This window comes from Myotis yumanensis, unplaced genomic scaffold (genome assembly GCF_028538775.1).
Source record: "Myotis yumanensis isolate MYYU_CA2020_CCGP unplaced genomic scaffold, mMyoYum1.0.hap1 SCAF_15, whole genome shotgun sequence".
NCBI lineage: Eukaryota > Metazoa > Chordata > Mammalia > Chiroptera > Vespertilionidae > Myotis > Myotis yumanensis.
Window position 1 is genome coordinate 15,035,332 of NW_027223766.1, and position 27,741 is coordinate 15,063,072.

Sequence of the window (27,741 nt, forward strand, 5' to 3'; positions counted from 1 at the left end):
CTGGGCACGCTGACCAGTGTGGGACCTGTGCAGCAGCTCTGCCTGCTCCAGGCGGTCAGGCGTCCCCGGACGACAGGCTTCCTATAGGGCTAAGCCACTTCTAGAGCGAGTGAAATGGTTCCTTTTTCTGCTCTAGGTACTGCATGGAGTTCAAGACCGAGTCACTGACTCACCACTGCGCCAGGGAAAACCGCCCTCTGACGCGATGGATGCAGTACCTGCGAGAGGGGTTCACAGTGTGTGTGGACTGTCAGCCTCCAGCCATGAACTCTGCAAGCCTGCGCTGTTCCGGAGACGGCCTGGACTCCGACGGGTAAGCAGGGGAAAGGGCTTGAAGGACCTGTTACTCATTCCGAGAGATCTGTCCTCAGATGACAGATGTGACCGGTACAGAGCACATCAGGTGTGAGCTGGAGAGTCAACACAGGGAGTGAGGGGACTCTCCTCCTGGCCACTCCTGAGTCCAGGGCCCAGTTCACACTGTGGATTTTGGGGTTCAGGCCCAGCTCCTAAGTGACTACCAAAACCCAATTGATCCAAAGACCACTTAAATGACTCTTAGGGTGGTGACTTAAAATATGCAGATTTCTGAGCCCCGCCTGAATCTGCACCTTTAGGGGTGGATTTTTAACAATCCCCTAGGATGGGGATCAGCGAGTATTTTCTGTAGGGGCCACATAGTCTCTGTCACAAGTACTCAACTCTGCACCATAGCATAAAAGCAGCCAGACACAGTATGCAAACTGATGAGCTGGGCTTTGTTCTGTGTTAGTGGGCACTGAAATTTGAATTTCATATTTTGATTTTATCAGCTCTTTCAAAATGTCTACAGAAAAGTGAGGGGTAGACTTGATTTGGCCCATGGGTTGTAGATCGCTGACCTCTGCCCAGATGGTTCATTCCCACAGCAGGTTCAGAACCACTTAGTGTAGTCACGAGATCATGATTTGAGATAGTAGTGGTGGGCTCAGCTTTTCGGGGTCATAATCCTACAGAAATCTACAGATTGTCCTAAAGAACTGACCCTTGAACACATTTCACCATCTTGAAAAGCTGTGCCAGTCCTATAACTCATTTATCAGTTAAATCTGATAACACTATTTGTAATTAAGAGAAGTGCTGGGCACGGATCATGGTTTTTAAGTATGTCAGATGGAACTGGTAAAAATACAGATTAGAAAGTAAAATATGGACCTTTCTAGTTACTCATTATTCCCAAAGTATGTTTTAAGGCTTAATAACTTGAATTTTCTTTTATTAGTCACTTGTGCCTAACAGCCTCTGTATTATTGAGTATACCATATGAACAGTAAAGTGAGTAAGGAATTCATATGAAAGAAAAACTTAATATTTAGACTTATTACTTTTTCTGAATACCTCATCCATATTTTGACTTGAAATGAATTTCTAATTTAATTTGTACCCATAAAGTACCTTAAACCCTGGCTGAGGTTCCAGTGACTTTAAATAATTTCAATAATGACTTTACTCTTTCTTCTTCTCCCATTATTTTTTCATTATGGAATCAAAGAGTTGGAAAGGATTACACAAGATGATTTGGTTCAGACCCCTCTAATTTAAACATACACGACACAGGAAGCCGCTTTCCTTTATGTGGCACTTTATATACTCAAGTCAAGTAACAAATACAGTGACCTCAAATGAGGATAATTGGTAATTTGTTTCAATAGAACCCAAAGAAGGGACACTCAGTTTGCAATCATTCTTCAAAATTTCAATTTACAATGTACTTCAAAACTCCACATATGATGACTTTTTAAAACTGGTATGTAATTTTGTAAGTTAAAATTTTTAGTTTGCTTTAGGTGTAACTAACATTTTCAAAATATTGTTTCAGAAATCAGATTCTCCACTGGCAAGCAATTGGCAACCCTCGATGTCAAGGAACTTGGAAAAAAGTTCGGCGAGTAGACCAGTGTTCTTGTCCAGCTGTGCACAGTTTTATATTTATATAGACCTCGAGGTAAATATCTCAAAGTCTGTTTGTAAACAGGCTAAATACTATCAAGTCACGTTTCATGCTTCATAAACCTTCAAAAATGGTGTGGCCGAGATCCTGAGACACGTCGCTGCCACACTCTGAAGGAGAAAGATAATTTAGGTGCTAATTTTTAAGAAACACAGCACTCAGTTGAGGACTCACCCTGAAGTGTCCTGTGGTTTTGTGTCCTTGACCTCCCACATAGTCTTCTCATTCAACAGGTGGCCCATGCAACACAAAATACATCTGTTTGCACTAGAATTACTACAACATGGTCCATTTGTTGGTAAGTTGTCATATTAGGGTATCCATGCTTTGAATCTTGCATTTTTTCCTCCCTTTTCTGTAATCTTCAAAAATGTATACAGATATATGTACACTCTCACATACATTTCTTATATGTTCTTATACAAACTCTGAAATGACTAATTTCAAGCAAAATGTCACAAATAATTTCTACAAGACAAGCTATTTAAGATATGGCAAGCATTTTGTAATAATCCAATAGCTCTGCTAAAAATACTTATTTTGAAGAACTATTCTTTAGTTAATTGAAAAGATCAATGAGTTCCTTTAAATATTATCCTTTTCATGAGGAGAAATTTTGGCACCAATGACTGAAACAATTATGAAAATTCTACCATCATAAGATTATTGCTAAAGCCTGAAACTGACCAAAATCATCTTTGAGTCAAATTTAGTTGAAGTGAACTCACTACTTATTTTCTATAGCATATCATAGTCATTTTCTTATGCTTGGAGTGGAAGGCAGAGGAATAGATTATTGAAGGCTGGGATTTTATTATAGATCCTTTGGCCTCGTACACATAGAGTATTAGTCTTATGATTGGAAAATCAGTGAGACAAAGTGGCTTAAGCATCTGGAATGCCAAGTGATTCTTCAAGTCGGCCACAGAACCAAATCCAGCCTCTCGTACAGAACTCGGCTTTGATGGAAAGCCAGGCTATGCCAAAGACTGTGCTGTAAAAGCGCAGCCCTTTTCATTTTCTTTTTTAACAAATCTTAAATCCAGGATATTTTCTTTGGAAAATTGAATCTCAAGATTTAAACTGTATGAAATTCATTTGTATAAAATATTATACACTAGCAAATGATCTACATATTTCTCTGTACTTACCATGTAATGACAGAATGACAATTACAAGCTTAATAGAGATGGAAAATATTTAATTTTAATGTGGAGAGTATTCAATTTCTTGACTAAATATTCATTTAACCATCTGCGTGATTTTTGTGGTAAATTAAATTCTTCAGAAATTAATAAACAAATTTATGTCTCAAGGTTAAGAGTTCAGTATTAACATTTTATGATCATTTCTAACATTTGTCAAGCAAGGTTTTTGAAAATATACCTGGGTAATTTTCAATGTTACTTAAAATTTTTATACCAGTAAATAAACTTTGTGCTCACATTTTAAAAAGCTCTTGTTTGATTAGAAAATGCCCAAATTTTCTGGGCTGGTCAGAGAATGAACTTAAAAGTTCACCAAAACAACCTTCGGAATTGACACTATGATGACTAACAGTAATAAAGCTATGATGTAGTTAAGGTTCACTATGTCATAACATTTAGCATATTTGAAATGCATAAAATCAAATTTTTACCTTATACATTTAGTTTTTAATGCATAGCCATTAATTACTTTCATCTTGTAGTATATTTTTGTAATTTCTATTCCTGAGAAAAATTTCATCAGCTAGACTTAACTATTAACAAGCATTTCAAAACTATTAATTCTTGCAAAATCCAAGAAATGAGGTCAGAACTGAAACATGTAGTCCAAGTGATTAATGAAGAAGCAAAATTTTTATTTTCAAAGTTAAAGATTAAAGTATTTAAGACCTCTTTGGTATCCTTTTTTAATGAGTACCTTAGAGTTAGGGGCCTGTCCACAGGCACTCTGCAATGATTTACGGTCCCTAGGGCTACTTAATATTAATGGACTGATTTTCAAAAGTGCAGGTGGAAAGTAACTTGAACAAAAATAAATACACCCACATTCAGGAAGGGGAAAAGAACTCCGGATCATTTAAAAGAGAAAAGTTAGACTCATCAAGAAACAGAGAGGACCTAAATAAAATCAGAAGCAAGAGTGGTAAAGTAATAACCGACACCACAGAAATACTAAGGATTGTAAAAAAAATTACTATGAACAACTATATGCCAACAAGCTGACAATGTGGATGAAATGGACAAATTCTTAAAGAAATAAAATCTCCCAAAACTGAATCAGGAAGAACCAGAAAACCTGAATAGACCAATAATAACTGATGAAATAGAAGCAGGGGAGTTTTACCAAACCTTCAAAGAACAATTAAAACCTATCCTCCTCAAACTACTCCAAAAAATCCAAGAGGAAGGGACACTTCCAAGCTCTTTTTATGAGGCCAGCATTATCCTAATTCCAAAACCAGATAAAGACACAACAAAGAAAGAGAAACACAGGCCAATATCCCTGATGAACATAGATGCTAAAATCCTCCACAAAATATTAATAGGAGCCAGCAATGTGTTAAAAATGTCATATGCCATGACCTAGTGGGATTTATTCCAGGGATGCAAGGCTGGTACAAAATTCACAAATCAATAAATGTGATACATCACATATATAAACTGAAAGACAAAAATCACATGACCATATCAATAGACACAGAAAAAGCATTCGGCAAAATCCAACACTCACTTTTTTAAAAAAATTTTTTTTATTGATTTCAGAGAGCAAAGGAGAGGGAGAGAAAAAACATCAGAGAGAGAATCACTGATCGGCTGCCTCGTGCATGCCACCCACTGGGGATCGAGCCCGCAACCCAAGAAATAAATTGTTTAGTTCTATTCCGGCATGAAAATTTTAACCAGCCATCTTGTCTAGGTATGTGCAAACACGATGCAAAATAAACCTGGTTCTACTCTCTGAAGATATTCTAGTGATGGTTCACACATGTATCTGCAAGTTGATTTAGAAAGCGAAGATCTGGCCATTCTGAGGTGTAAGCAATCTGGTGAAGAGCATATTCACACAGAAATGAAACTGCTAGGTCAAGGCGACAGCTGGACATACACATTTACCCTCTCACCTCCCCCAAGTCCCACTGACATCACAGGAGGAAGATGGTATGAAAATCAGCCCAGAGATTTTGAAGACTGAAAACAAACAGGATTCCACTGATGAATAATCAGAACTGAGGGACTATACCCTTTAGAATGTGTAGAAAAGAAAGCAGAATCAGAGGTGAGAGCCATTCCTCCTGGGATGGAGAGGTCCCACTGAGCACCAAACAAGGTGAATTTTTTAAAAATCCTCACCCTGAGAAACAAATGTATGAAATTTAAGGCCTAGAACTCAAAGGCAAGAGTCAGCAAACTTTAGGCTAAATCTTGCTGGCTGTTTTTGTAAATACAGTTTTATGGGAACACAGTCATGCCCACTCACATATATGGCTAATTCCAAGCAGAGCTGACAGATGGAACAGACCACAAAGCCTAAAATATTGTACCTGGCTCTTTACAGGAAAAGTTTGCCCACCCTCTGGCTTACACCATTAACTATTTTTTTAAAAAATGTTTTTATTGATTTGAGAGGGAGGAGAGAAACATCAATCGACTGCCTCCTGCATGCCCCCTACTGGGGATCAAGCCCACAACCCTGGCATGTGCCCTGACTGGGAATAGAACGGGCAACCTCTTGGTGCATGGGATGGTGCTCAACCAAACAACACTGGTCAGAGCTAATGTAACTACTGATATGGTTAGATTCAGGTATACTTTCTTTTTTCTGTTTGTCCTTGTGATTTTGTTTTTGCCCTCCCTCTTTGCTCTTTTAGATTATCTGAATAAGTTTGAATATTCCATTGTAATCTATCAATTGGGTATATATCTGTATTCTTTTAAATGGTTGCTCTGGGGTTTCAATACCATAGCTAACTTTTCAGTTTAAGAGTTAATATCAGGGGTCCTCAAACTACGGCCCACAGGCCACATGCAAATACAAATATCGTATTTGTTCCCGTTTTGGTTTTTTTACTTCAAAATAAGATATGTGCAGTTTGCATAGGAATTTGTTCATGGTTTTTTTTTAAACTATAGTCCGGCCCTCCAACGGTCTGAGGGACAGTGAACTGGCCCCCTGTTTAAAAAGTTTGAGCCGAAACCGGTTTGGCTCAGTGGGTAGAGCGTCGGCCTGCAGACTGAAAGTTCCCAGGTTCGATTCTGGTCAAGGGCATGTACCTGGGTGGCGGGCACATCCCCAGTAGGAGATGTGCAGGAGGCAGCTGATCGATGTTTCTCTCTCATCGATGTTTCTAACTATCTCTCTCCCTTCCTCTCTGTAAAAAAATCAATAAAATATATTTAAAAAGTTTGAGGACCCCTGGTTAATATGCTTAAATATCACACTGCATGTAAATCAGAAAGTCATTGCAGCAATAACTGAAAACAACTCTGAGAGACTGAATATAAACAGACACTATTAGACCTTCGTATGACAACAAACTCTGACCCACAAACTCTGCAGCAACCAGTTGAGGACGCCAAAGCAAACCTGTACTGCAATCCACCGACAGTCAGGACTTTGTCAATGGCTGCCAACATCCCTATTCTTTGTGCCCACTATCAACTCAGAACCAATCAGAGAAAGCCAAGTATGTTCTCCAAAACAATCACACAGGATGCCGCTGCTAGCTGGCCAGTTTCCAGCTTTCTCATGCCAGTGACCTCTAGCCAGGGCCGGCCTGCTCTCTCCTTTTCACTCTAAAGCTTCCCCACTATAAAACTCTGCCTGCCCAAGTCTCCGCCAAACACAAGTGATGGTGACTGACTCCCTTGCTACAGAAAGCTCTGAGTACCACGTGATACATTTACACAATGGAATACTACTGGGCCGTAAAAAAAGAAGGAAATCTTACCTTTTGTGACAGCATGGATGGACCTGGAGAGCATTATGCTGAATGAAATAAGCCAGTCAGAGACAAGTACCATATAATTTCTTTTATGTGGAATCTAATGAACAAATAAACTAACAAAATAGAAACATACTCATAGGTACAGAGAACAGACTGACAGCTGTCAGAGGGGAGGAGGGTTGGGTGAAAGGTGAAGGGTTAAGCAAAAAAAAACCCCACAACTCAGACAACTGTATGGTGATTACCAGAGGGAAAGGGATGCTGGGGAGATAGAAAAGGGTAAAGGGGGGATAGATGGTGATGCAAGACTTGACTTGGAGCGGTGAACGCACATTACAATATACAGATAATGTATTATAGAATTATAATTTTATAAAGCAATGTCACCCCAATAAATTAAAAAAAAAAAAAAAGCGGAGTAAACAGCCTATTTGCTCTCATTTTTGAGTGGTCTTTATTTATTCCCACAACTCAAATGCTCAACAGCGTAATAGGTAAATAACTGATATAATCCTATGATGTATTACTGTACAGAAATGAAAATGAACAAGCTACAGCTACATATAATATAAATATGTTGAGTGAAAGAAAAAATAGCCAAGAATACATAGAATAATTTATTTAATTTCCTTAAATGCCTCAAGTCAGAAAGAAAAACAAGACATTCTGCCTTTGCAGATTAGCTCCAAGTTGGGGTGCTCATTCAATGCTTAGCCAGGCTACTTACCACCTGTGCTGTAGCCTTCACTTCACCTCCAGCATACGAGAAGCCCAAAGATACTTCACTGGTGGAGGCCTAGAAACCTCTCAGGTGTTTTCTGAGACTGTCCAGTTCTGGGCATGTGCATGGCCTAGATTCTCTGGTTCACTCCAGTCCTTCAAAGCCCTCATCCCATGAATCGTCCTCTCAGGATTTCCAGCCTGTCTACGTTGCCTGCCTCCTCTGCTGTGCCTAGCCCCAGGCAGCTGTAGGTAATATTTTTAAGGCTGAGAATTCAGAATGGGCAAAACAAAGGCAAATCTTTGAATTAAACCCCCACACAGGTCAAAAGACACCACCACAATTCTGAGTACAGGGTCTGTGCTGCCCTGTCAAGCTACACCAAGTAATATACTGTAGTTTTAGAAAAGCTTATATTGGGATACTTTCAACAAAAAAGATATAGAAAAAAATATTGGGGGAACCTGGAACAAGTATACATGGGACCTCTTTGTATTATTTCTTACAACTACATGCGAATCTATAATAATCTCAACAAAAATTTCAATTTAAAAAAGTAATTCAGAAGATTCAGATTTAAGATGACAAAATTTAAAAATACATTATCGTTTATTTTGCTCTCCCTTTTTGTTTCCAAAAGTTATATGATAAAAATAAAAATCTGTTTTAATTAACTCTAACCTAGCTCTTTCTAAATAAGAAAGTACCGAACTATAGAATTGATAGCAATCTGTTTTAAAAGATTACTTAGCGAGCTAGATTTATTTACTGCATGTTTGAAATGAGGAAGCTGACTTACAGGTCCACGTTGGCTCATGCTGCCTGCTTTGGCACTTACTTTCATTTTACATAAGTGCTCAGATGCTTAAAATCGGAGAGCTACTGAATGACGTATCAAAATGCCTGCAATAAACACAGTGACAGTAACCAGTCTAACAAAATAGATCAAGCCAGGAAGCACAGAGTAATCACCCACATTTCTGTTCACTCTCTGTATAGGATAACAAATTCAGGAACAATCGGAAAGTCATGTATAATGCAGTAAGAAATGAAATTGAGATTACAAAATACTATCATTTAACTTTTCATGAAAATACTTCACTATTTTCACTTACTTGTTAAATAAAGCACATGTAACTCAAAATGCTAAATAACTATGTTAATTTTTTATTAAATTCTCTAAAGAATTAAATGTTGGTGGAAACTCAAAACAGTCTAGTAAAGTATGTATGACCTTGTTTAGTATTTATCACACATGTAAAAATGATCATGGTTAACATCAATGTAAGCATTTACAGAACATTATTTAGGCACACTGTTGATATATTAAACAAGAATATCAGAGAAAATATTTATGACACCAGGTTATAAATAAGCTTTACTTAAAACCATCTTTGTTAAAGTTTTAACATTGGAACAAAAGTCAAATATGCCTAAATGAGACATGAAGCAAATCTTGTCCTATGGGTATTACTATTTAAGATTTTTCTTTTTATATAAAACTATTGAAAGGAAAATTTAAGTATGTTAAAACCCAGATTACTTTGTATCATTCTATAAACAAATGTCTTAGTAATTACTATATCAAGGCTATAAATCAAGTCAATACCTCTTACGTGAAAGGCCCATTTTTATTCACTGATTTAGAAACTTCACCTTCATGTGTATGTTCTGGAGTTGAAGTCAGCAGACAAACACAGAACAAGTTAACAGAAATATATTTTTTCTCTATGTTTTCATCTTTTTTTTACTGGTACAGGATTTGGGGGTGAGGTAGTGAAAGCATCAAGGTTGTGACAAATTTACGTTTTATCCAAGTAAAAAGGATCTTAAATAAAAATACTAAATGCTTTAAACAAAAATGTTGTCATAGATTAATGACCACCAAGTTTCAAATAAAACGTGATGATCAAAATATGTAATTGTCCTTTCATCATCAACTTTTACACATTCAGTCATCACTGTCTGAGCAAATCAGTTTTAGCTTCTTCATAGTCCTCCATCTGTCTTTTAACATAACACTTGTTCGATTGTTGAATTTATAATGTAATAGTATTTTAGACCAGTTTCCCTCTCCGTATTTCCTCACGCCAGATCTCAGATTCTTGTCTTCTTCCCAAAGCCATGCCTTTTGATAAAAAATTAAAGTTATTCAGAGAAATAATTCTTTATATTTTTTAATGAGGTATAACTGACAGACAACATATTAGTTTCATTTTACATAAGTGCTCAGATGCTTAAAATCAGAGAGCTACAGAATGACAGAGCTAAAAGTAAAACCAGACACTAGTGGTATCAGATTTTTGGGGGGGTGGGGGGGTGGGCATAGTAAACAATGACAGACAATATCATCTATATGCTATTTTTAAAATTATGTAGTTGATACCCCATTTTGTTTTGAATACAAAGACATAAACTGTTTTCTCAAATATATCCATAAATAACACCGACTCCATTTGAAATTGTTGCCCAAAAAACTACAGGGAAAGGTCAATTAAAAGTATGAGGCAGAGATGTCTAATTTTTGGATCAATATGCAAAGAACTTAAAAATATTACTTTAGACCTCAGAACAAGAAGAAAAAAAAAATGAAGAAAGTTAACAACTCTTCTTCGATCCATCAGAGAAGTAATGTCACTTGACATAATAAACTGGTGCCCTGAACACTAGAAAGATACAAAAGTGGATACAGAAAATCACAGCTGGCTAGGAGCAGCTCACAGCTGGTGCCAGTACTGGTAGAAATTTTTAACTGTGATGAACAAATTGATGGAGGTTCACTACAGACAAGCTTCAATTAAAAAATTCTAGGGTCCCGCATTAGCCAGTTTGGCTCAGTGGACAGAGCACTGGCCTGCAGACCAAAGGGTCCTGGATCTCATTCCAGTCCAGGGCATTTAGCTCAGTTGCAGGCTCCTCCCTCCCCGGGCCTGACATTTACAGCTACAGCAAATAGTAAATAAAGCATAATTCTTCACCAGACGAATATAAAACATCACAATAAAGGCCAATTTACCCCAGTTCCTTTGATACATGTCCAGCTATCAACAAAAAATGATTAAGAAAAACTGAAAGGTGAAAAACACAATCTGAAGGGATAAAGCATCAGAATCAGCTATAGCAAAAATTTTGGCATTATCAGAGTGGGAATTTAAAATAATTAAGATCAATATGCCAAGGCTCCAGTGGACAATGTACAAACAGGTGGATAAATGTAATTAGAGGAATAGCCAAGAACTGTGGGACAATTACAAAAAGTGTAACATACACATAATAGGACACCGAAAAAAGGGAGAAGGCAAAGAATAAAGATTTAAAGTAATAATGGCTGAGAATTTCCCAAAACTAATGGGAAACAGGTCCAAGAAGATCAGAGAAAACAAAGTAGGAAAAAAAAATATGTGTGTGTGTGTGTGTGTATATATATATATATATCTCCCCTATATAATAAAAGGCCAATATGCACTCAACACAGGTGCTGCCCCCTGGTGGCCAGTGCGCTCACAGGGGGAACACTGCTCAGCCAGAAGATGGGCTTAAGGCTGGTGAGCACCGTGGCAGGAGCCTCTCCTGCCTCCGCAGAACCACTAAGGATGTCTGACTGATGACTAAGGCCTGTTCCTAAGCCATCAGTTGGACATCCCCAAAAGGGCTCTCAGACTACAAGAGGCGCAGGCCAGGCTGAGGGACGCCCCCTCCCCCAAGTGCACAAATTTCATACACTGGGCCGTGTGTGTGTGTGTGTGTGTGTGTGTATGTGTGTGTATGTATATATTTATATATATATATATAAAACTACACTTTGGAACATCATATTCACAGTGCAAAAAATCAAAGACAAAAATATGTAAAACTATTGGTGGCATAAGTTCAGCATTTCCTCATTCTCTTTTGGGAACTCACCCAACAACAACAAGGAAAGAAATAAAATCCCAAACTCTGATAAAGTTAGAAGACCCCCTATGACCTGAACCATAACAGGTTGAAAGGGATACGTATCAGTGGAAATTGATGAAAGGTATGTGAGAAAACAGGGTACAGTCACCCTGCTTACAGATCTCTGCCTGTGGTAAACACTTCCAAAGTAAGAAACACATCCCGAGGTGCACACCCTCAATCCCTGGTCTGCAACAGCAAGAGCCTCCCTCAATCTGCAACAGTTCCAAAAGTAGAGGTGATGTGACTAAATAAGGAATCACACAGATAAGCAGTATGTGCAGGAAGCAAAGCAAAAGTAGTTATTGCTTGCTAGGTACACTGGGAGAGAAGGCAAGGCCAAAATAAGCTTCAGTCATAGGAGATATTCCTATAGCCTGGAACTTGACTAGCTCTAACATCTCAATATAAACCATTTGCAAAAAACTTACTAGTATCAAGAAAAAAAAATCATGTTTAACACAGAAGAGTAAGAAAAAGGTATAGGATCACTTTCTATTTCCAGCAATGATAGAATAAGGAACAGATTTATTCACCTGCTGTAAACAACCAGAAAATCAGACACAATTCAGGAAATAATGGTTTTAGACACTGGACAGATGGTACAGGACTATATTCATTCAGAGGGAAATAAGTGAAGTGAGTCTTAAAACTGACTAATCTTAACTTTCTGAATAGAAAATTTTCATACCAAAAGTATCTTCTTCTTTTTTTTTTTTTGCACAGAAGAACCTTATTTAAATTGGACCTCTATCAGGAAAATCCTATCTAATAAAAGGCTAATATGCACGCTATGACATGCACTGACCACCAGGGGGCAGACGCTCAACGCAGGAGCAGCCCCCTGGTGGTCAGTGCACTCCCACAGGGGGAGCACTGCTCAGCCAGAAGCTGGACTGACAGCTATGGCAGGAGCCTCTCCCGCCTCCGCAGCAGCGCTAAGGATGTCCGATCACTATCAGTCGGACATCCCCAGAGGGCTCCGGGACTGTGAGAGGGCACAGGCCAGGCTCAGGGAACGCCCCCATCCCCAGTGCACGAATCTCATGCACTGGGCCTCTAGTCCTATATAATGGTGGTAATATGCAAATTAACCCTCACACCCTCACAAGATGGCTGCCTATGACCAGGCTGGCAGGGGGGACAGTGAGGGATGACCAAATGACTGAACAAGCAGCCTGCGTGGGGCGACCAGGCCGGCGGGGGGGGGGGGGGGGGGGGGGGGGGGTGGGGGGGGGGGGGTGGGGGGTGGGACGCCGCAGTTGGGGGCGACCAGGCCCGGGCGGGGGTGGTGGGTGGGCAGTTAGAGGTGACCAGGCCGGCAGAGGGAGGCAGTTAGGGGCTACTAGGCACGCATGCAGGTGAGTGATTAGGAGCCATAGGTCCAGGATTGAGAGAGGGATGTCTGACTGCTAGTTTAGGCCCGATCCCTGGTGTCCTGGGTTGGAGAGGGTGCAGGCTGGGCTGAGGGGACGAAGCCTCTAGTACAGCGGTTCTCAACCTGTGGGTCGTGACGCCTTTGGGGGTCAAATGACCCTTTAACAGGGGTTGCCTAAGACCATCGGAAAATACATATATAATTACATATTGTTTTTGTGATTAATCACTATGCTTTAATTATGTTCAATTTGTAACAATAAAACTGGGGGTCACAACATAAGGAACTGTATTAAAGGGTTGCGGCATTAGGAAGGTTGAGAACCACTGCTCTAGTATGAATATAAAAAGTTACATATGTAGATTTAAGTCCCACCTTACATCTGATGAACTAACTTTATGATAGTTTAACAATAAGTTTAATTAATGTCATTATCAATACCCAACAAGACTATTTTTAAAATGTGGGTGAAGCATTTTCTTGGAACTTTGAATAGGCAGATTGGTCAATTATACTAAGATAGCAAAATCAGAGACAGCCAAAAAGAAATATTTTACACTCATGATATTTTTTAGAGTTGAAAAGAAACAATGTGAAATAATCACAATTATTCAAGTTATGACTTTACTGTCCATTAAGTATTATTCTGAAAAAATGAACAAATACCTGTTTTTTTCTAGATCGATCATTTTTAGAAGTTTTTGGCTGATTGTTTAAAATATCCCTTCTGTTTCTTTGAGTGGCTTGTCTGTTTCCCTCTGTCTTTCTTCTACCTAAAAGTAGAAAAACTGCCATCAAAAATTGTTTTACATTAAAAGAAAAAGAGGAATTGCATTTTAAAAGATTACAATAAAATTCCTATTTATTTTTTAGCAATTTTAAAGGGAAATAATTCTTTGTGCTTAATTCCGACGCCCCCCCCCCCCAACTTTGAATCTTTTTTTAAAAATATATTTTATTGATTTTTTACAGAGAGGAAGGGAGAGGGATAGACAGTAAAAAACATCGACGAGAGAGAAACATCGATCAGCTGCCTCCTGCACACTCCCCACTGGGGATGTGCCCGCAATCAAGGTACATGCCCTTGACCGGAATCGAACCTTGGACCCTCGAGTCCGCAGGCCGATGCTCTATCCACTGAGCGAAACCGGTTAGGGCCCAACTTTGAATCTTGAAACAGCATGGCACAGTGCAAGGATAAGTACTAGAAAATCAGAGGGGGTGTGTTTTGAATCTTGATTACTTTGCATGCCTTTAAACAAGTCATCTCACCTCCCAGAGCCTGCCTTTTCATCATCTGTTAAATTTTCTTAGGATAATATTTAAGAAGTATTTGATACAATGTATTATGTGTAACTCTTTCCTCATCCCTTCTTTCTCATTCATAGTTTAGTAAAACAAGAAATATATATGTAACTGAAAAGACATAGAACTAATTATTGTAAGAAAATTTTTATACAGAAAACCTAAAAGAATCTAAAAATAGAATTAAAAAGGGTTTAGCAAGATGGGTAAACTACTATTTAATGGTTAGCTCAATAAACAAAACTAAATAAAGTTTCTGTACATTAAGAACAAACATTTAAAATATCTAATTAAAAGAACTGAAAGATAATATTAACAGTAACAAAAATGTAAGGTTCTTAGGGATAAACCTAGCAAAAGTGATCAAGACCTATATGCAGTAACTTATAAAGCATTTTTATATATGTGTGTACACCTACGTTATAAGAAAATATATAAGAATCAAAATACAGAAATACACCTTTTGTTCATGCACAGGAAGATTTCATATAATTTTGTCAATTCTTTCTAAAATTATCTATTGTTACAATGCAATCTCAAATTAAAATTTCAACAGGGTTCTTTGTAGAATTTAAGATTATTCTAAAATTATATGTTAGGAGAGGTAGTTCACCATGGGCCCTGAGCATCCCTACAGTTCTTGCTGAATGTACAAGGCTGACTTATTTCCTGATACCAAGCAGTTTCTGTAATTAGACAGGCACCTAACCAGGTCAAGGGAACCAAATTATTTTAGTCTAGAATTATAATTCCTAGGCATTGTGTAGCAATAGATGTAGAAAAACAACTTTGAAACTTAAACAACATGAAGCAAACATTTCTTTGAATTTAACTTTACCGTCTTTAAAATGAGGATAATGATAATATCTATGGGTATAAATGATTTTGAGCTGCAATATACAGAAATTAGCTAATAGTGGCCATGAAAGCAGCCATTAATTTATTCAATTAATATTTACGGTAGGCCTACTATGTGCCTGCCATCAAATTGGTACCATACACACACACACACACACACACTAGAGGCCCAGTGCACAAAATTTTGTGCTCTTGGGGGTGGGGGGTCCCTCAGCCCAGCCTGTGCCCTCTTGCAGGGATGACCACCTGCTGGCTTAGGTCTGCTCCCCAGGGGATTGGGCCTAAGCTGGCAATCAGACATCCCTCTGGCAGCCCAGCAGCCCTCAGGGGATGTCCACTTGCCAACGGGGAGCAGACCTAAGTTGCAGTCAGACATCCTTAGCGCTGCTGAGGAGGCGGGAGAGGCTCCCACCACCACCGCTGTGCTGGCAGCCATCAGCCTGGCTTGTGGCTGAGCAGAGCTCCCCCATGTGGGAGCGCACCGACCACCAGAGGGCAGCTCCTGCATTGAGCATCTGCCCCCTGGTGGTCAGTGTGTGTCATAGTGACCAGTCATTCCCAGTCTTTCTGCTGTTAGGGTCAGTTTGCATATTACCCTTTTACTATATAGGATAGAGGCCTGGTGCATGGGTGGGAGCCGGCTGGTTTGCCCTGAAGGGTGTTCCGGATCATGGTGGGGGTCCCCACTGGGGTGCCTGGCCAGCCTGGGTGAGGGGCTGATGGCTGTTTTTAGGCTGGCCACACCCCCTTTAGGATGGGGGTCCCCATTGGGGTGCCTGGCCAGTCTGGGTGAGGGGCTGAGGGCCGTTTTCAGGCTGGCCGGCGACTGAAGCTCCCAGCTTCTCCTTTTTTTCTTTATTCTAGGATTTATTTACCTTCTATAATTGAAACTTTGTTGCCGCCCTGCTCGGCTCAGCTCTGAGGCCACGGCCTGCTGAAAGCAGGTATCTGGGGTTTGTTTAGCTTCTGTAATTGAAACTGTTGCTTTTGGAGCTCAGAGCCGGGCTGCGGCAGGCAGGGAACCTTGGCTTCCTCCATCACTGGAGCAAGCAAGCCTCCTGCTCGCTTCAGCTGCGTGGCTGCCGGCTGCCATCTTGGTTGGTGGTTAATTTGCATACCGCCCTGATTAGCCAATGGGAAGTGTAGCGAAGGTATGGTCAATTACCCTTTTTGTCTTTTATTAGATAGGATACACACACATACACACACACACACACACACACACACAAACCATTGCAACCAAATGAACGACCAAATAGGCTGGGTGGGCGACTAGGCTGGCAGGGGGGTTAGAGAGGGGTGACCAAATGACCAAGTACCGGGATGCGTGAGGCGACCAGGCCAACAGGGGGGTTAGTGAGGGATGACCAAACAACTGAGCAGCGGCCTGTGTGGGGCAACCAGGCCCACAGGTGGGCAGCTGGGGGCGACCAGGCTGGTGGGGGGAAGGGGGGCAGATGGGGGTGAGCAGGCCAGCAGGGGGCGCAGTTAGGGACAATCAGGCAGGCAGGCAGGTGAGTAGTTAGGAGCCAGTAGTCCCAGATTGTGAGAGGGATCCCAGATTGGAGAAGGTGCAGGTTGGGCTGAGGGGAACAATCCCTCCTCCCCCCGCCGCAAGAATTTCATGCACCAGGCCTCTAGTTTTTATATAATAAAAGGCTAATATGCAAATCGACCGAATGGCGGAATGACTGGTCACTATGATGTGCACTGACCACCAAGGGGCAGATGCTCAATGCAGGAGCTGCCCCCTAGTGGTCAGTGCACTCCCATAGGGGGAGTGCCGCTCAGCCAGAAGCCCGGCTCAGCGGTGGTGGTGGGAGCCTCTCCCGCCTCCATGGCAGTGCTAGGGATGTCTGACTGCCATGGGGAGCAGGCCTAAGTTGTCAGTTGGACATCCCCTGAGGGCTCCTGGACTATGAGAGGGTGCAGACTGGGGTGAGGGACCCCCCCCCCCCCCCACCAAATGCATGAATTATGAATTTCGTGCACCAGGCCTCTAGTTATTTTTATATTGATTAGTGTATTTAGGTTTGGATCAATAAGGTTTTTAAAAAAATCCTCACCCCCGGGAATATTTTTTCCATTGACTTTTAGAGAGTGTTGGAGGGAGGGGGATAAGATGGGGAGGAGGAAGGGGGAGAGGGAGAGAGAGAGGGTGACATCAACATGAGAGAAACACATCGATTGCTTGCCTCCAGCACATGCCCCAGTTCAGGGCACAGGGATGAACCTGCAACTGAGGTACGTGCCCTTGACTGGGAATCAAACCTGGGACCCTTCAGTCATGGGCCAATGCTGTAACCACTGAGAAAACCAACCGGAGCCAATAAGGTTTTAAAATCTTTGCATTAGTGCAGTGTCTAGAACAGTGGTTCTCAACCTTCCTAATGCCGCGACCCTTTAATACAGCTCCTCATGTGTGGTGACCCCCAATTTCATTGTTACAAATTGAACATAATTAAATCATAGTGATTAATCACAAAAACAATATGTAATTATTTGTGTTTTCCGATGGTCTTAGGCGACCCCTGTGAAAGGGTCGTTCGACCCCCAAAGGGGTCGTGATCCACAGGTTGAGAACCGCTGGTCTAGAACATAGTGTCAGTTCAATAAACATTGGTTAAATGCCTACATACTAAGAATAAACACACAATCAAATTATAATTAAAAATAACTATGGACTGTTTATAAGATTTTTTGGTTATTGTTACTTGTTTCTTAAATCAATCCAGCCATGTCTTTAATAAGGATAATAAATTCTGAACGCAATGAGGATAGCAAGATTCTATATACAGTCAATTAAAGTGGCAAAAAATCTGAGTTATCTGAGGTGCACAGTCCCTGCTGAAGTTAAAGGTAAAGCTCTAACTAATTTTAGCTCTCATTCTATAAATACTAGTAACTGTCCTTTATGATAGTCTATTTAGTGCAATGTTTTGTGATATCTGGTGGTAATTTTAAAATGCCCGAATATAAGATGGAAATGCTATCTAGTGTTCCTAAATGCAAGAAGTGTTCCTTACAGAGAGAATATGATAGATAAGCTTCATTCAGGCATGAAGTTACAGTGCTGTTGGCCATGAGTTCAATGTTAATGAATATACAATATATATTAAATAAGATGTCTTTAAACAGAAACACATAAAACAACTTATGTACTGATTAGTTGACAAAAATGTGACCAGAGGCTTCAAGGAACCTATCCCACCTTCTCCTATAGTTTCAGTATTCACTAATTCAGTGTTCATGGAGACTTTAAAGAACATAACTGTGAATAACAAGAATCGACTGTATGTTTCAGATAAGTAACTATTCCAAAGTTGCTAAATAAAGTTACAGTAGAAAAGCAGTCTACACATTAGCAAAAGTATGTAAACTTTGTAGTCAGAGTAGCTATTTTCTAACTTAGCCACCACCTCTAATCGACTCTGTAAAGTCATGACATTTAATCTTTTTGTGTTTCCATTGTCTGAAGTGTGTGCGCGCGCGCTGTGGTGATGAGGTAAAGGGTTGGGTCGCTTTCGAGAACACATCAATTTTCCACTTCTAAAACTGTAGTAAGAGTACTCACTTATAAGAGTTTCTGCTTTTTCTTTCTCATTAAAATCTTGTGATTGGCATCCATATTGTGCTTTAGATAAGAAGAGATTCTTGTGAGACCTAAATGAAACATCAAAGCTTGTAACTGGTTCCACAAAGAGTATTATTTTTTCTCGGTCATTTTTCTAGTTTGGCCAGTTCCCTTTGATGCTCTCCTTGCTTAGTGTCCCACCTTAACCTATGGCCTCTTAAGGTTTTTTATTATCAGACTTCCCTTTCTCCCATCACTTATTTTCTCCATCTCATCTATTCAGAATGAAGATTCTTTTGGCCTTCAATTAGATATATCAAGAAAAAAAATCCTCAGACCATAAAGCATTAACTTTCATTCACTGCTATGGCTTATAAGTTCATTTCCCCAAAGAGAAATTCCAAAATTCCTTTACACATGATGGCAGGTATCATTTGACTGTCTTTATAGCTTCCAAAAAGGACTTTTCTGAAAGGTAAGCTGTTTGAAAATATAGGATGTGGAAGAATTTGACAACTCTGCAAAATTAGTATTACTCCAATTTTATAAAGATGCAAACTATGATGAAAAAAGTTCACCTAAGCTTACGCAGCTATTTTATCACCACCTAAAACCTCTACTTCCACCCCTGTAAGTGCTCTATATAACCTGCTAATCCTTTCCCTCCCTCCTGTGCTCTCTGGAATGCCATTCCAGCCTCTTCACCGTTACCCCACCTCTTTGCCTTCTTTAACATGTAGCCCCCCTTAGGGACAATTTTTCTCTCCTTTGTGGACTTCTCAAGTAGAGACTTAATTTTCTGCCTTCCATGAACCTCGGGTCCCAGACGTGGATCTCTCTACTTTTCATTTCCTAATGAATGCCACTTTCAGGATCCTGCTTCCACAGAGACCTTAGCCGGTGAGGACTTGTGCCACTGAGATGCACCACCACCCACCACCTACTATTCTTCAGTCAACCACTATCCTTCCAAGCACTTCCCATCATCAGATCTCTCTCTCTACCCCTAACTGCTGCTGTTATCATTAATTATTGCAGTGTTCTCGTAGGTAACGCTTATAGCATCCTGGCCTCTCAATTTCTCATTCCCAATGAGCTCCTCCCCACCAGGTCAGCCACTCCAAACACAATTTCAGTCAGCATCCCAACTTTTCCATCTCTGAAATTATTCATGCAGACTTTCTGCTCGCTGAACATGTGACATTGTCTATCACAGCATTTCTAATAGTTATAGTTTTTCAAGTAATTTCATAAAACTGGAATTTGAGCCCTGGCTGATGTGACTCGGTTGAGTGTTATCCCATGTACCAAAAGATTGCCAGTTTGATCCCAGTCTGGGTGCAGACAAGAGGCAACTAATCGATGTTTCTCTGTCTCTCTCCCTCCCCCTCTCTCTAAAATCAATAAAAACATGCTTTAAAAAATCAGAATTTGGGATACTCATCAGAAATGTAACTTCCATCCTTCTCCTACTGCAACATCATATTCTTATTTCTATGGCAGAGGAAGAGTTTGCTAAACACCTGCTTTCAGTTCAAATACTCCCTATGCGTGTATTCCAATAATGGCCTTATAGAAACAATGTGAAACAACCTGGGTCCCAGAGGCAGGTCTCTATAGTTTGGAATTTCAGGACATGTCAGGGTCTTGAATATCTGCTGAGGTAAGTAGGAACAGGCAATATTTTTTAAATAATACCATTTTCATGGCAGTTATTATGACCTGTCTAGGTTCTGCATGAATTCCTAAAAAGAATTTAAAACGGAGAAGAAATAATGTCTATTTACCTTACCTCATTAAAGATATTGTATCCTGTGAGGATTCAGTTACTGCAGATGGTTTGTTATTAACACTGAAAGGAAGAAAATAATTATAAGAATGCAATAAGCCGAAACCAGTTTGGCTCAGTGGATAGAGCGTCGGCCTGCGGACTGAGGGGTCCCGGGTTCGATTCCGGTCAGGGGCATGTACCTGGGTTGCGGGCGCGTCCCCAGTGGAGGATGTGCAGGAGGCGGCTGATCGATGTTTCTCTCTCGTCGATGTTTCTGACTCTCTATCTCTCTCCCTTCCTCTCTGTAAAAAATCAATAAAATATAATTAAAAATAATAATAATAATAAAAAAGAAAAGCCAATGTTATTAAAAAAAAAAATTAAAAAAAAAAAAAAAAGAATGCAATAAAAGTAAATATTTCATAAGAACAGTCCTTTCTACCCTGGCCAGGTAGCTCAGTTGGTTAGAGCATTGTCTCGATATGCCAAGGCTGTGGGTTCCATCCCCGGTGAGAGCACATATAAGAATCAACGAATGAATGCTTAAATAAGTGGAATAACAAATTAGTATTTCTTTCTTTCTGTCTCTAAAAAAAACACACAAAAAAACCCCGAAACAAAACAGAATAGTAGTTTTCACGCAGTCAATTTATTAAAAATTTCAGTGCATAAAAACCATCTTTGTGAAAGAAATCCTGGTAACATTGGGCTACATATTTCATTACAACATGACTAATTTTTGCCACCATTCTCTAACTGAACTTTATTTTATTTTCTGGTTAATCATCACCCAAGGATGTTTTTCCATTGACTTTTATAGAGAGTAGAAGGGAGGGAGGGAGGAAGGGGGGGAGAGAGAAATACATTGATGTGAGAGACACACATCGCTTGTTTGCCTCCCGCATGTGCCTTGACCGAGGTGGAGATCAACCTGGCAACCCAGGTACAAGTCCTTGATCAGGAATCAAACTCACCACCCTTTGGTGTGTAGGCCAATACTCTAACCACTGTGAAACACTGGCCAGGGCTAACTGATGTTTTTTATGAATCCTTCCCCTTTGTGATAGTTAAAATCAGCTCCCACAACACAGCACCACCATTACATCACCACGGCTTCACGGCAACTATTCTCTCCTGAAAGGATACTTCCTCTTCCATTCACCTGTAAAAATCCAAACCACCCTCCAAGGCCCTGCTCAGTGCTAACCCGTCCTTGAAGCTGTCCATGTAGTCTTTCAGCGTGTAAGTCCATCTGCACACTAACAAGGTAGGTAATGTCTGTGTGTTTCACGTATCTAATTCTGATGACCTCAAACAGTTTATAAGCTTTATCAGAGCACAATATTTCATCCAGCACTGATAACACAAGGGCTTCATTTTTCCTAGCATTTGTATGACCTTGCAGTCACAACTCTAATTCTATTTGCTTCCAGGATAGCTTTGTTAGTTGCTTGACTCTTGATCTCTACTTCGTGTCTAGTTTTGGTTTTGCTCCCTATGTCTAGTGCACTGCAAGTTCTAATGTATACCTGGTAATGAACTAGGTACCTTGGATACAAAGCTTATTAAGAACCTCTAAAGAATTCTCAATCTAGTGAGAGATACAGGCAGGTAAAAAAATGTTACTGTACAAGGTAAGTCCCTTCACACAGGTGTGACTCAGTGCTATGGGTGCAGAGAAGTGACAACTCTGATCAGAGAGCACAACGATACTTCTTGTAGGTGATCTTTCAGCTAGACCTTGAATGGCAAGTAAGAGATTGCCTTGAAGAGAATAGAAAGAAGGAAATTCAAAACTGAAGAGCCCTGGCTGGTGTGGCTCAGTTGGAGTATCGTCCCATGCATGGAGAGGTTGCTGGTTCAATTTCTGGACAGGGCATATGCGTGGGTTGTGGGCTCGATCACCAGTAGGGGGTGTGCAGGAGGCAGCCGATTGATGTTTCTCTCTCTCCCTAAAATCAATAAAAACATACTTTAAAAATTTTTTAAAAACACAATAACTGGCCCTACCAGATTTGGCTCAATAGATAGAGCGTCAGCCTGTGGACTGAAGGGTCCCGAGTTCAATTCTGGTCAAGGGTACATACCTGGGTTTTGGCCTCCACCCCAGTAGGGGCAAGCAGGAGGCAGCCAATCAATGATTCTCTCTCATCATTGATGTTTCAATCTCTCTCTCCCTCTCCTGTCTTCTCTCTGAAATCAATTAAAAGACAAACAAACAAAAAAGACATTCCTTGCTGCCCTAGCCAGTTTGGCTCAGTGGATAGAGCGTCAGCCTGTGGACTGGTCCCGGGTTCAATTCCAGTAAAGGACACTGACCTCATTTCTAGGCTCCTCCTCCTCCCAGGCCGTGGTCGGGGCTCCTGCAGGAGGCAATCAATGTGTTTCTCTCACATCGTTAATTCTGTCTTTCCCTCTCTCTTCCACTCAATGGAAAAATCAATGAAAAAATATCCTCAGGTGAGAATTAAAATGAAACAAAACAAAACACAAAAACTGAAGCAAGGGTCAAGGCATGAAACAGCTTGTAATATTTCAAGATGAGGGAGAAGTTCTGGCTGCTAGAAAGTACCATGTATGTGGACAGGGAGGGGACAATATTATGAAGAGAAAAAAAAAGACAAAAGCAAAATCAGAAAGGGGCTTTGTAAGGCCCTGTAAGCCATGGCAATAAATTATAACTCATCTAGTAAGAAGAGAAAGCCAACAGAGGTTATTGTGAAGTGATTTAGACAGACCTGCTTTCATGGGAAGCTAACTCTGGAAGTCATGCCAAGGATGGATTTGTGTGGTACAAAGCTAAGTAATAATCTATATATATAAAAAGCCTAAGTGACCGTCTGACCAGTAGCTATGACATGCACTGACCACCAGGGGGCAGACGCTCTAGTAAATTATAAGAAAGGATGGGTTAGAGAGACATTTCTGAGATGGGATTCATAACACTTGGGGAGGTAACTGGATGTGTGAGGTGAGGGAGTCAGGTTACAGAGAGCAGATGGGAAATCAACAATTCTGTTTTACACACTGATTTACTTTGTGTCTAGACATTTGAAACAAGTAGGTGGTACTATATAAGGAAGGCACATAGAATAGGTGTTCATTATCTGCAAGAATCATGGTAAATTTTTATTTTAAAGCAGTATTACACTGGGCAGGAAGGCTGGGCCACGAGAATGTATTAGGTATTAGTATTACTAAATTTTAATTTCCTAAATAAAATACAATAATTGAGTCAATAAAAATAAAATCTGGCCCTAGCCAGTGTGGCCCCGTGGATAGGATCAGCCCATGCACTAAAGGTTCTTGGGTTCGATTCCCTGTCAAGGGCACATACCTGGGTTGCAGGTTCAATCCCTGGCCCTGGTGGGGGTGCATGTAAGAAGCAAGCAATTGATGTGTCTCTTACTTTGATGTTTCTCTTTCTCTCTCTTTCCTCCACCCCCCCACCAATGGAAAGAATATCCTCCAGTGAGAATTAACAAACAAAACAAAACAAAATGGCAAATTAAAAATTTTTAAAAAAATAAAATCTATACTTCTCAGAATGAGTCTTTAAAAAAAAAAAAAGTCAATAAGAACTAAGACTTTAACAGAGTCTTTGCAGAGATGAGCCAAATCCTGTTCTGATAGTAGGGACAGGAGAGATTACCTAATTATAAGATGACTGAGCTCAGCCCTGATGTGTGACCAAAGCTATGTCCATCCAACTTGTTGGATACCAATCCTCACCTCTAAATAAGTAGTTAAGGAGACCACAGAATGACTATCTTCTGGCCTTGAATTAAGGGTGAAAGAATAGAGGGAATGGACCATAGATTCAATAGAAAAGAAGGTTTTTATAATGGAAGGGTTTATATTATTGACAGGGTTAGCTTCTAAAACCAAAGCAAAGGTAAAATCAATTGTGTAAGTCACCCTTGCAAACCCCTAAAGAAATAACTCTGGAGACTGAACTCTTGTCTCTCAATATGTACGACTAAACAGTGGTTTTCCTCAGCACTGAAGCAAATCACTGTTTCTTCAGTGGAGCAGCAGATGAAGCAGGCTAGCTTTACCCTTAGAGAAGATGTGTGAGCAATGCCTTTTTTAAAAATATATTTTATTGATTTTTTACAGAGAGGAAGGGAGAGAGCCAGAGAGCCAGAAACATCGATGAGAGAGAAACATCGATCAGCTGCCTCCCGCACACTCCCCAACGGAGATGTGCCCGCAACCAAGGCACATGCCCCTGACCAGACTCGAACCCGGGACCCTTCAGTCCGCAGGCCGACGTCCCATCCACTGAGTCAAACCGGCTACGGCAGCAATGTCTTAAATAGTAGAATAACCCTCAGTAGTGTCAAACAGTCAAATAATAGGGCAAGTGGGATCTGAGAACTAAGGGGCACAGATGATTCAGGTTTCTAACCTCAACACTGTTCCAGAGCACATGTCCTCTGAGAATGGTAAATGACATTACATATTTAAACTGTGTATTTTCTCATTCTCTATTTTTGTTTGGCATATATAACAGAATTTTGCATAAACCATGAAATAACTCTACATACGCCAAATCAACAAATGTTAATCATCAGCAAGACAATATACCCACAGCTCAATGATTATTTTGATTAATAATGGCTCACTAGTACCACTTTTACATAAAAAGACTGCATCAGAAGACAAAAAAATATGTAAATAGATTTACAAACCTTTTGCGTACTTCCAAATTAGCTTGAGTTTCCATGTCAACATCATTATCTTGAGAAACCGTTGTTCTTGCTCTTTTACTTTCTACTACTTTTGCTGCTGCCTTAAAAAAAGTTGTTGGGGAAAGAAAGGAATGCATTAAGCCATTTTAAACAAAGAGCATTAAATTAAAGCTTCTAATTCTTTGACGGTCATACCCAAAATATCTATTCACAGGCCAATCAAGGGCACTATGCTGTAGCTGTGACATCATGAGCAGCTACTTCAGCTACCTGCTTGGTTTGTAAGCATTACGCAGGTCTTTCCTTGTAAATATATGTTACACCTCCAATGTTCTCTGGGAAATTTGAAGATAAAAAAGTTACTTTACTTTTTCCAAAAAAATGCAAAAACTTTCAGTAAAATTTAATTAAATTGAAACTAAATATTTTTGCTTACTTCTTAACTCATTCTAAGTTTTCCCTCTAACTTTTTATTTTGAAAAATTTCAACTCTTATTTTGAAAAGTTGTAAAAATACTATAAAAATCACCAAGAAACCCTTTACATTCACTAATTGTAACATTTTGCCACATTCTTTTACAAAAAATCACGAAACAAAATTCTGATTTGCTTTTAAAGGATTTCTATTTCAAGTATTCTTCTTCATTATATCAATTTCTCCTAAGTGTACCAGTCTTTCTGAATACATGCATACCTTCATTAGAAATGTTGATGATTTTTCATCAAGTACATAATTCACAAAACTCTTAATTTTCTCCATCATATGGCTGTAGCTGAAGTGTTGGAAAAAAGAATGAAATGTATCTTTCTGAGAGATTACCATCAGCAATTTTCTTTGTAAAGACTAGAGAAAAGAGAAGAAACATTAACCCATAAATCAAATAAGATACTAGAAATTTTGTCATAATTAAAAAGATCACTTTGTAAATATAAACTCAAAGATCTACAATTAAGAGATTTTTAAGATTCTCATGTTTTAAATCGCCCACCAATTTATTTTTCCTGACTTAAAGAAACACCTTATATTTCACACACATACAAAAGAACTTTAAAAAGATTACAAACCTGAATGTCCATTACCAAATTTAAGAACTAAGACATCACCTGTACAGTCACAGCCCTTGTTTATAAGTAAGGGCAGGGAACCCAATAAATGTATTAGGCTTTCTGCTGCAATCTGGAGTGTTATGCCCCAGGAACAGGAGCAAATTAGACATAGACGGAGCCATACTAAAACTATAACTGACTCTCAACTTGGCTTAGTCCCTCAATGGATTAAAGTGATCACCCCAAAACTCCGTATTTGTACCAGTAAATGAAAAGATGCTCACCTGCATTAGTCATCAGGGAAATAAATTAAAACCCAATGTGGCCCTAGCCAGTTTTGCTCAGTGAATAGAGCGTTGGCCCACGGACTGAAGAGTCCTGGGTTTGATTCCAGTCAAGGGCATGTACCCCGGTTGCAGGCTCAATCCCTGGCCCTGGTCGGGGTGTGTGTGGGAGGCAACCAATCAATGTGTCTCTCTTACATCAATGTTTCTCTCTGTATCTCCCCCTCCCTTCCACTCTCTCACTCTCCCACAGCACTAGAGAAACTGACATAATATAATATAACTATTTTGGAAAACTATTTGGCAGCATCTACCAAAACTGAATGAATATGTTCATATCCTGTAACCCATCAATTCTATTCCTAAGTACATACCAATAAAAACACATACAAGGTGTCCCAAAAAATGTATATGCACTTTGAATGATTATAAAGTCAGTGTTTTTTAACATACAAAATTTAAAAGAATCTGTAGAAATGAATACTGTTTTGTGCCTGTTTCCAAACTGATGACCGTTCAGGCACTGCTGATAATGCGAAGCAGTGGAATTGCAAACATCAAGAATCATTTCACCTTAGCCAGTTGCTCAGTGGTTAGAGCTTTGGCCCGTGGACTCAAGGGTCTCAGGTTTGATTGCGATCAAGGGCACATACCTCTACGGTTACAGGCTCAATGCCCGGTATGCAGGAGGCAACCAATAGATGTGTCTCTCTCACATCATTGTTTCTCTCTCTGTCTCTCCCCCTCCCTTCCCCTCTAAAAATCAATAGGAAAAAAAAAAATATCCTCAGATGAGGATTAACAAAAACAACAAAAAAGAATTATTTCTTTTGGCATTTGTGTGTCTCCAACTAGTTGACTGTTGCCGGTTTCATCTTTTATGTATCCCCATAAAAAAGTCTACTGGCACTTTAGGATAAATTTTCTTTGTTCAAAGCTTAGTCTGGCTTCACCTATTATTTCAAATCAGTTAAACGTGAAAAAGATTGAAAATCACGGTAAGTGAGTTATCAGCTATTAAAGTGTGTGAGTATTTCTTTGGGACACCCAGTATATGCACTACAAAAGACAAGTATAAAGGAATGTAATAGCCCCAAACTGAAAATGACTTCAAATGTCCATCAACAGTAGAATGTTATAGTATATTCCTACAATGAAGCAACAAGAATGAACTGCTGTCATAAGCAACACCATGGATCAATATTAATATATATATAAACTTGCTATATGATTCTATTAAATAAGTTCAG

At 39.8% G+C, this 27,741-nt stretch overlaps 2 protein-coding genes across 6 annotated transcripts in view; one reads left to right on the forward strand and one right to left on the reverse strand.

Moving 5' to 3' along the window:
- The window catches only part of SBSPON (somatomedin B and thrombospondin type 1 domain containing), a 27,648-nt gene extending 20,507 nt beyond the window's left edge, over positions 1–7,141 (forward strand). The window contains exons 4-5 of the mRNA XM_070392432.1: positions 137–313; positions 1,859–7,141. Coding sequence (XP_070248533.1) covers positions 137–313; positions 1,859–1,976 — 295 coding nt within the window. The 3' untranslated portion in view covers positions 1,977–7,141. The remainder of the gene's footprint in view (positions 1–136; positions 314–1,858) is intronic.
- Positions 3,190–27,741, reverse strand: part of TERF1 (telomeric repeat binding factor 1) — a 40,065-nt gene continuing 15,513 nt past the window's right edge. For 2 of the 5 annotated variants that reach the window (XM_070392427.1, XM_070392426.1), the window contains 7 exons: positions 25,855–26,004; positions 25,161–25,261; positions 20,667–20,768; positions 20,488–20,547; positions 18,696–18,784; positions 13,625–13,731; positions 3,190–9,772 (listed from right to left, as the gene is read on the reverse strand). In XM_070392427.1, the coding sequence (XP_070248528.1) occupies positions 9,596–9,772; positions 13,625–13,731; positions 18,696–18,784; positions 20,488–20,547; positions 20,667–20,768; positions 25,161–25,261; positions 25,855–26,004 (786 nt within the window). In that variant the 3' untranslated portion in view covers positions 3,190–9,595. Of the gene's footprint in view, positions 9,773–13,624; positions 13,732–18,695; positions 18,785–20,487; positions 20,548–20,666; positions 20,769–25,160; positions 25,262–25,854; positions 26,005–27,741 lie in introns of those variants that run through there. The other 3 variants (XM_070392429.1, XM_070392428.1, XM_070392430.1) reach the window with 2 other exon arrangements.